General features: G+C 36.7%; 1 protein-coding gene across 1 annotated transcript in view; it reads right to left on the bottom strand.

Moving 5' to 3' along the window:
• The window catches only part of LOC107741667 (neuropilin and tolloid-like protein 1), a 107,239-nt gene that overhangs the window by 93,927 nt on the left and 2,550 nt on the right, over positions 1-10,762 (bottom strand). Inside the window, exon 4 of the mRNA XM_016554438.1 lies at positions 10,131-10,379. Coding sequence (XP_016409924.1) covers positions 10,131-10,379 — 249 coding nt within the window. The remainder of the gene's footprint in view (positions 1-10,130; positions 10,380-10,762) is intronic.

The following is a 10,762-nucleotide window of genomic DNA, read 5'->3' as shown; positions in this document are numbered from 1 at the left end:
CCAAAGACTTAAACTACTTCAGTCTGTGTGCACTGAATTTATTTAATACACGAGTTTCACAATTTGAGTTGAATTACTGAAATAAATTAACTTTTCCACGACATTCTAATTTATTGAGATGCACCTGTATATGCATTTTAAGCTCCCTTTTCTGAAGGGGGGGGGGATTCTTTGTCCAGTCAATTTGCTGTTAACACCATATTTTCTTTAAAAAAAATGTCTAAACATGTATGTGGGTCATGTGATATATAAGAGTGCTTACAATAAAGAAAAGGTAAAAAAAATAAAATAAAAATCATGACTGGTATTTGGAAATTCACTCTTGAAATGTCATGTTTAATGCCTCTAAAATGTCATCTAACCAATAAGCAAAACGTAATAACACAATTCCTTACACCTTAAATACAAGTGAACACCTCTTTATCATTATTTTCAAATGGTTTTAAATATATGTTTTAATAATTCAAAGTATTTAAAACATTTCATAAATTAATTTATAAACATTATCATGTTTTTGGGAGTCTCACAAGATTTGTCAACCTGAACTAACCTTTCTTTGTCACAAAAAGATCAAATTATGTGATATTTAAAGACACTTAATTATTATTATTATTATTTGAATATTTCATTTTTGCCCCGTTCCAACTTCCTGTAGAATATATTGACATAGGAAAGAAAATTGCACTTTGTCAAGCAAATTCATGGGGTCTTTAGAAGTCAATAAAAAGTGGTGAGATCTCTGTCTTTGCTTTAGTAGAGATGCCTAAATGCCTAAAATGCCTAACATCTAAATTAACTGGTCTTACTTAAGTCTACTATCACTGAATCAAACTATTAATTTATACCAACAAACTGATCAGGTAGAAATACGTGTGTACTAGCAGTGTATAGCAATCTGGACAGTTTTATCTATTTATTAATAGGTACACGCTATAGTCTGCTATTTAATCAGCACACTAACATGATTGCAAGTTAGTTATCATGCCATGTAAGATGCCGTACAGCTCTTTTATTGACGAGCAACATGCTCATATCGTATGGAGTTTCAGTGTTTCATTTAGATTCTAAAAGGCTATTCTTATAACTCATCCCTCCAAACAGATGCATAAAATTATCTTTGACAAACGGCAAACAACTTGAACGTGTATCTATGCGCTGATCAGTTTTGTCCCTTCTGCACAGCACCGCATTTCAGTCGCGCGGCGGTTGCTAGGGTACCCAGGGCGGTTGCTAAGGTGTTGCTATGCGGTTGCTAGGGTACCTGGAGCGGTTGCTAGGGTGTTGCTATGCAGTTGCTAAGATACTCGGGGTGGTTGCTAGGGTATCCGGGGCATTGCTAAGGTGTTGTTATGCGGTTGCTAGGGCACTCGGGGTGGTTGCTAGGGTGTTGCTATGCGGTTGCTAGGTTGGTTTAAAAAGTGATGAGATCTCTCTCTCTTGCTCACTCCTCCTGTCACTCACTCTCGCACCATCTGACTGCAAGCACAGTTAGTCCACATATTGATTTTGGGGAGGTAATTACATGAGCAGGCCAAGATCATCAAAGCACAGCCAATGTGCTTTTTATTGTTCAACAACTTCCTTTGAAATGGAGGATATGTTCAGGGTGATGTTTTCAAAGATACATGAATTCAGCTTTTCTCATTCAGATTCCTCACTGTGTTTGCACTCCTCAAATTAAATTTATGCTGTGCTGACTTTAGGTTCTTTCACAGTGGAAAACCACATTTTTTTTATTCCTTATACTCAACCACCCAGAGCAGAATCCATTTTCTGAAGGGAGCAGCATTACGTGCGCCTCTCTCTGATTTTTCCTCATCGTAATGTCTGAAGCGAAACACAAAGCATGCAATTTTCCACCCCAAGCTTCCAAGACATCATAATGGCTAATAAATGCTGCCATGTTAAAGTGTTCGATTCACATATTCTAGGCATTGCAGTTCCTTTCAGTTCAAGGACACTACTGTTAATTTACATTGGATTGTCCAATTGACTCAAGCAAAAAAAAAATGCAAGTTGTGCAATCACAATTAGAACTGATAGTTTGTTTAGCTTCCTTCATACCACCAGTGATGCAAAATCTACATCAACTTGTTACTCTGCTTTCATTTCGTTTAGTTTCTATGCTAATTAACATTCCCTACCCTCAACATCAATAGAGGGGAGGACATGAACCATCTTGAAAAAATAATGACTGATTATTGTGCCTCAAGATGAAATTTTGCTATGTCAAGGACTTCAGTAAATCTATTCAACCTTCCAGAGCCTGAAATGTCGATTGCACAGAGGACTAGACTTTATCGGACCTGAGGCCACCTGAATGTCCCGAAAGTTAATTCCCTGAGTTCAATTTTCAATTTTTCGGTTTGAATCCATCACACCTCAACAATATAGCTAGAATCTTGTGCACAGAGGGGCCATATATCCAGCTCCCTTTTCTAATCTCAGATGTCGTTAGAATGATTTAAATTCAATATGTTCTCGAGTTCACAAATTAGAAGATTAAATATCTCCAGTACATCACGGCCTTATCAGAATTATTGCACTTGGGATTACTTATTTCTGCTTTTGCTGCATCCTCTACATGTGCAAATAGAGTTGAATATTATTTGTTTTGAGCAAGAAGCATGCAGTTATGAGTGCTGTGAATGCTAATAATATTTGAGTAAGTATACAACATGCACAGCATAGTAAATAGATTCAAATGCAGAGAGAAAGACACTTGTACAAAAAAGGTCATAACATGAAAAATATAATTTTCTGTGGTTCAGTGTAATGCCAACAAACTGTAGGCTTCAGACCAACAGCACGACTGCAAGTGCAATATTGCTTTTATTCAACAGTTCACTGAACAAGAAGTTAATACTGAATTAGGCTGTGCCTAATTTTACTCTATCAGCAAAAACAATTCCAAACAAAGGCAAATCCATTGTTGCATATCAGAGCAACACACAACAGTATCGTTTTATTTTCTGAATGAATCTGTGTTTTTAAACGAATCAGCTTATTGAGTAATTCAATGACTTGTTCATCAAGACCCATAAAAACGCTGAAAAGTCGCTGAAAAATCCCCACCACTATACATTGTTCAATAATCTACATGATGCATACCATTAAATGTACAATGCAACACATTTATATATCATTTTTAAACACACATTTCATCCCATATATAGCTAATAACTGACAATGATCACACTTTGTAGATGCCAGAATAAATGCATGTCATATTTTGTCAATACTGCATGGTTTTTATATTCCTTTCACAAAGAACTAGCATGTGCTGTGATGGTAGTGAGACCTGTTATTTAATGGTCTTGTATTTGGCCCTGTATCTGTCAACAGTTGCTCTTTGGAAGTTCAAATTAGCTGTTTATAACTTCAGGGCTTGTGCAACGCCTCAGTGCAGTGAAAATCAAGCCACACCAGCCGCAGGGCAGTCGGGTCTTATTAGAGCAGAGGCGATAATGATGACTGGGATCTGCAATCATAATTTGTGTCAAATCCAGGGTTTTATGCACTGATTATGGTGGCTATACAGAAGGCCAAATCTCCACCAATCTCTTGGAAAAATGATGTTAACACTCAATTTGAACAAAGCCCTAATCTAAAACAGCGTTTGGTGTTGCAGCCCCTCCATTCCAAACCTAAAGCTTTGTCCAGGTATTAAAGACCAACCTGCTCCTCCTTAACCCTCAAGAAATCTCTATAAATGGCCCATTTAAAGGTATAGTTCACCGCAAAATGAAAATTCTATCATTATTTACTCACCTTCACATCATTCTAAACCTATATAACTTTCTTCTGCAGAACACAAAAGAAGATATTTTGAAGAATGTTGGAAAACAATCAGTTGGTGACCATTGACATCTATTGTATGAACAAACATATATGAAACATGCATGCTATTTATTATTCATAAACTATTATTATTTTGAATGAACTATTTATATATTTTCAGATTTTATTTTAGTTTTAGTCATTTTTCATGTACTTTTGTCACTTTTGTTATATATATATATATATATAACCTGAATTGATTTTTATTTCAAATTTAGTTTTAGCAATTGTAATTCTTCAACTTGAACTTATTTTCAGGTAGTTGCCAAAGCGACATTTCTACTTTCATTTAAGTTTGTTATACTACATTTTACTTAGTTTCAGCTTTATTTTGGTTAAAAATATATTACTATTAGTTTTAGGCTTAGTTAACAATAACAACACTGGTATGACTTTCTTTCTACATTTTGTGCTTGTCAAAACACAAAGTCATACAAGTTTGTATTATATAAGAGTGACTGAACACAGATTTTTCAATATTAATATTATCTTTAATATCCATCATTTCACCTGGATGGTCACACTATTATGTGACAGCAAAAAAAAATACAGCAGAAAACATCAGAGGGCACAGAACTATATTTCTTAATTGGCCGTGACTGTGTTTCGACATTTGGATATTAGGGACAACTTTCAACTCCTGCATTCAACTTCCTCCTTCCTTTCCCTGCATTCGGCAAACCTATTGAAAATGAAAAGAGGAAAAGGCCACACGAGGCTTCCCCAAACAAGGTTATTAAATGGCCACTGGATCAAGAAAGCGGTCCCTGAAATGCTTTTTAGTCTATCTTGTTTTTCTTATTACTGCTGTGTCTGTTTACTGCTGGGACAAAGGCTTCAAACAGCCAGTGGGGTAGGTAAAGACACAAGAGGGGAGCAGCTCTCCCTGTTATTTAACCCAGCCAGATCTTGTCTGGTAACACAGCTTTATCTCTTAGAAAAGAGGAGGTGGGGTAATAAGGTCAGCCAAGCCCAGGAGACAAGGAAGTGAGACTCAGGAGAATGAGCATGTGAGTTTTCTAGATTGTGAGAAGAAGAGAAGGACAATTGGACAGAGAGCGGAGGAGAGGGACAAATGATAGCCACTAAGTGTCTGTTCACAGCGAAGCTTAATATGTTGAGTGTCCTGCTTTTACTGCTTAATCAAGATAGATATAGTAGAGTACTGGGAGGAAGTCTGTCTACAGATTGCAAGATCTGACTATTGGAATGAACTCATACAATGTCTGAATGATAATTGCATCTGAATGCTGAGAGTGACTGCACAACCATTTTTATTTTCACACGATATCAGAAGTAATTACACACAGTGTGCACATCATTCTACTTTTCTATCACTGAGCCATCCAAAAGTTTGGCTTCAGCAATGGATTATGCCATGCATCTACAATTTCAGATGAAACTAACCTTGGGTGAAAACACCTTTAATTACTTTATAACCAAATTGGGAAACTCAAGTATTAAAACCATGTGATGTTCGAATATCCTACCTATGTTAGGATGCATGTTGTGCAGGTTCAAGATTTACAGCGGTTTATAGCATTCCCACACCTTCTGAACATTTAATGTTCCTTATTTTAGAGAGTCACAAAGACAAATTTCAATGAAATGCTTTAAGTTGCAATGACTTTTTAAAGATTTTAGTACATTCAATTAGGGATGGGAATTGTGAGCAATTTAAGGTTTTAGATTCTTCTAAACGAGTCTGGAAACACTAACAATTCTTTTGAGAAATTCTTAATGGGATATTTACCCCAAAAATGAAAATTCAGTCATTATTTACTCACTCTGGTGTTCTTCAAATGCTTTCTTTCACAGACCACAAAAGGAGAAATTAAAAATAAATAAATAAAAATCTGCTGGCACTATTACATATTTTTGTAGGCCAAAACTAGCATTTCGGCACTTTCACTTTCATCGTCCAGAAGTCAATGGTTTGTTTGAATCAGTTTTTGGTTAAAAGCCTGAAATAAGGTCTGTGGTTAACACAAGCTCAAGATTTATTCTACAACATAAAATAGATTATTAACACCCCACTCATGAATTTCGTAAGCTTTCATGTGTCTGGAAATAGGTGGTTGATAACAAGTGGCTAAATCAGACTGTTGAGGTTGTCAGGGACATTAAACTCACTACTAGCATACTTTTACAGCCTTGTGTTTATAATCACGTCTTTGCAAACGATCATATTTCAAACATTCAGGGAAAAGGTTTTTATTTTAATAGAGACTGAAAGAACTGATGGAAGCTTTAGCGTTTAGCCAATTATATTTAGGTTTTAATTATATTTAGGCTTCAAAATCCATAAAGGTTGTGTTCATTTGTGAAGATTATCGTTATGAGCAAAACATTTAAGAATCATACATTTTTGTTGATCACAGAGCTTTTTTTCTGGAATAATCTAAAAGCCAATGGATAAATCCTATTGTTTTTTTTTTTGTCAAGGGAACCTTGATAGTACTCTAGTGACCAGCTTCAAGCTTTTTTAAAAAAGTGCAAAAGCATCACAGAATGATCCCATGAAACTTGTGCCGTAATTTCCAAGTGTCCTGAAGGCATATGATAGGGTTTGGTGAAAAGCAAACCAAAATTTAAATGCTTATTCAGTTAAAATCATAATTTTGGCCATTGTTCTGTTGTGCACAACAACACGTTCATGCAGTGGCGGCTCCAGGATATTTTTGTTGGGGGTGCTAAGGAGGGGCTTAACAGTTCAGAGGGGGTGCTAAAAAACTAATTAAATTGAGTGAAAGTAATGAACGTCTATAAGCTTCAGCTATCTAAATAGCATGCAAATTCAGCCACCTTGTGTTTTTTATATACAGCAGCTTCAAAAAAGGCAAATTATTATTATTTTTTATTAAACTTTGTATTAAACTTCTCATATGCCACTGTTATTAGTAATATAACTCCTAATGCCAACTGCCAAATATGACACTTACAAATGAATACAATTTATGAACGCACATAGAAAAGAGAGAAAGTAGGGATTTTGAATATGACTGAATGAAATATAATTTTATTTATGTCTCTGTATGTGATTTTAGATGGGTCATACAGTTCTGGGAAATCTATTATACTTAAAACAATCTTCTCCTCAACTGACACTCCAACATCCAGAGACCTGTCAACATCTACACCATCCTGACTTCATGGATCTGCCTTGCTTAAACCCCAGAAATATTTCTGAGCAATTACAGGTGCATCTCAATGAATTAGAATGTCGTGGAAAAGTTCATTTATTTCAGTAATTCAACTCAAATTGTGAAACTCGTGTATTAAATAAATTCAATGCACACAGACTGAAGTAGTTTAAGTCTTTGGTTCTTTTAATTGTGATGATTTTGGCTCACATTTAACAAAAACCCACCAATTCACTTTCTCAACAAATTAGAATACTTCATAAGACCAATTAAAAAAACACATTTTTAGTGAATTGTTGGCCTTCTGTAAAGTATGTTCATTTACTGTACATGTACTCAGTACTTGGTAGGGGCTCCTTTTGCTTTAATTACTGCCTCAATTCGGCGTGGCATGGAGGTGATCAGTTTGTGGCACTGCTGAGGTGGTATGGAAGCCCAGGTTTCTTTGACAGTGGCCTTCAGCTCATCTGCATTTTTTGGTCTCTTGTTTCTCATTTTCCTCTTGACAATACCCCATAGATTCTCTATGGGGTTCTGGTCTGGTGAGTTTGCTGGCCAGTCTAGCACACCAACACCATGGTCATTTAAGCAACTTTTGGTGCTTTTGGCAGTGTGGGCGGGTGCCAAATCCTGCTGGAAAATGAAATCAGCATCTTCAAAAAGCTGGTCAGCAGATGGAAGCATGAAGTGCTCCAAAATTTCTTGGTAAATGGGTGCAGTGACGTTGGTTTTCAAAAAACACAATGGACCAACACCAGCAGATGACATTGCACACAGCAAATCATCACAGACTGTGGAAACTTAACTCTGGACTTCAAGCAACTTGGGCTATGAGGTTCTCCACCCTTCCTAGGACCTTTAGGACCTTGGTTTCCAAATGAAATACAAAGCTTGCTCTCATCTGAAAAGAGGACTTTGGCAACAGTCCAAACAGTCCAGTTCTTCTTCTCCTTAGCCCAGGTAAGACGCCTCTGACGTTGTCTGTGGTTCAGGAGTGGCTTAACAAGAGGAATACGACAACTGCAGCCAAATTCCTTGACACGTCTGTGTGTGGTGGCTCTTGATGCCTTGACCCCAGCCTCAGTCCATTCCTTGTGAAGTTCACTCAAATTCTTGAATAGATTTTGCTTGACAATCCTCATAAGGCTGCGGTTCTCTCAGTTGGTTGTGCATCTTTTTCTTCCACACTTTTTCCTTCCACTCAACTTTCTGTTAACATGCTTGGATACAGCACTCTGTGAACAGCCAACTTCTTTGGCAATGAATGTGAAGGGTGTCAATGATTGTCTTCTGGACAACTGTCAGATCAGCAGTCTTCCCCATGATTGTGTAGCCTAGTGAACCAAACTGAGAGACCATTTTGAAGGCTCAGGAAACCTCTGCAGGTGTTTTGAGTTGATTAGCTGATTGGCATGTCACCATATTCTAATTTGTTGAGATAGTGAATTGGTGAGTTTTTGTTAAATGTGAGCCAAAATCATCACAATTAAAAGAACCAAAGACTTAAACTACTTCAGTCTGTGTGCATTGAATTTATTTAATACACGAGTTTCACAATTTGAGTTGAATTACTGAAATAAATGAACTTTTCCACGACATTCTAATTTATTGAGATGCACCTGTATTAGTGCAGCAGTTCACTCTGGCTTGCCAAGGAAAAGCACATAAGCACCATTTTGAGAAATCAGGATTAATAAAAAATATGGCACATATGGGATCTTTCTGTTATACTTTCCATCTCTGTCTTTAAAATTTGAAGCTGGTTGCTATTCAATGCCATTATGGATGAGAGCGAGCAGGACATTTTTTATTTTTTTTATTTTTGGGTTGGTAAAAGAAAGTCAGTAGAACAACAACAGGCTGAGTAAATAATGACTGAATTTTTTTTTTTGGTGAACTATCCATTTATGAACAACATAACAGAGTACTGTTCAGTAAGTGAGTCAGATTAATCGCAATACACGGCTCGAGTTTTGTTTTTGATTCACTATAAAAGAATCAGCTCATAAGAGTAATTCGTTCAAGAATAGGACTACCCTAGTCACGCTGTTTGTTTCTGTGTAAATTATATGCCACTGATATTCCTTATCAAGACTAGAGGAAGCTATGTTTCTTACCCTGGCAAGTTGCAAAGCGAGAGTCTGAATCCATTCACGCTGAACAGTTTCTCCAAACTTGGCAAAAGAATTTCCTCCTGACTCACAATAGGATGGAAAAAAAGCCTCGGCTCATAACTCATTTCTCAGATACAGTATGACTCTGAATCAGTGCTACCTTCAATTGTGTGCTGCTTTTTCTTGCACCCAGTGCCACAGCTGTGCAGTTCATCCTTAAGGCCCTTAAAGCTTGACCGTTCAGTGACATTTTTCTGCATTTACAACTTTAGTTGCAGCTTTATTCAAATATTGCTTTTGGCATTCTTCACACAATATCTATCACTGCTCAGTTTGCACACCATTTACGCAAAAATCTCTCACTTGAACTCAGGTACAGTATTAGACCTACTTGCCGTTCACACGCACTTCAGAGATTCAATTCTGCTCAAAAAAGAGCAGAAAGCAGTGAAGTTTAATAACACACTGAGAATGAGGCTGAGGCGTCTGATAAAAACAACCGTTGTGCAATGTGCTACATATTTTCAAAGGATTCCATTACGGGTAATTGATATCAGTTATATGCGGAATGATGATTTTGTTACCACTTAGTATCTTATTGGCAATCTTTAACATCTAAATCAGGTCCTGGGAAGGATTGTCAGCATTCATTGTGGTACTAAGAATTGATCAAGGTAAACAGTTTAAAAGGTTTTAGACAAATGAGGACATACAGCCTCTTTATTACTGCAATAGAATATGACTAATAAGCTCAATTGCAGATTAGGATCATTGACAGAACCAACATGGACTCACAATAATCGCTATATGAATCAGCTGCATGGATTTTGAAGAGCAGTTACTGATTGCATGATGAATTCAAGTTGACATGCAGAGGATAACAATATCCTGAGATTAGTGAGTGATAACCGGATCCAGAGCTCTAAAAGAGCATCATGAAAAGCCAAAAACTCGCTGGTTTAAAAATGTATCAATCTGTCACAAACGTAAATGTTACTGACACTGCATAAAGGAAGCATAAAACTGTATGTACCTGCTGTGAAATTGTAGCTTGCAGAAAATCCCATCGCTTCCAATTCACCATCCGCAACAAATTTTATCCATAGGTAACGGCCGCTCGATCTGATATATGGAGGGTTCTGTTGGCCGCAGTAGCGTCCAATTATTGGAGAAAAGCCAAAGGGCCCATCCCGGACTTCAATATGGTCAAATTTACATTCCCATGAAGGCTCTATTGAATACTTTTCATCAAAGAAAAGATCAATGCATTGTCTTGGGGGAGCTGCAAAGGAGAAAAAAAAAAAAATCAAGACTGACATCTGTAATTTATGATGGATGATGTCATGTCCAACACACTCTCATGGCAATTCATAACTACAGTTTGGTAGGTGAACTGGTGGCTAATTGTCTGAATTTGTATGAGCTTATTCATACCTTTTTGTATAGTCTGCTCAATATAATTAGATTATAGATGAACCTTTGTGATTACGTTTTTTTTTTCTTAAATATTGTACATTTCTGTATGAATCACATTCAAATGAAAATCTCGACCTCGTAAAATAGTTATGTTTTGCCACAAGATCGGGTTCAGGGATTGAAATTAACTTTTTCACTCACCAGCCAATTTGGCTACTAAATTTTTAAGTTACTGGCCATTCATAACTT

The sequence above is a fragment of the Sinocyclocheilus rhinocerous genome, unplaced genomic scaffold (genome assembly GCF_001515625.1).
Source record: "Sinocyclocheilus rhinocerous isolate Xijiao unplaced genomic scaffold, SAMN03320098_v1.1 scaffold100, whole genome shotgun sequence".
NCBI classification, from domain to species: Eukaryota; Metazoa; Chordata; class Actinopteri; order Cypriniformes; family Cyprinidae; genus Sinocyclocheilus; species Sinocyclocheilus rhinocerous.
Note: the sequence above shows the minus strand (reverse complement) of the source record. Positions and strands in the feature narration are given on the sequence as shown.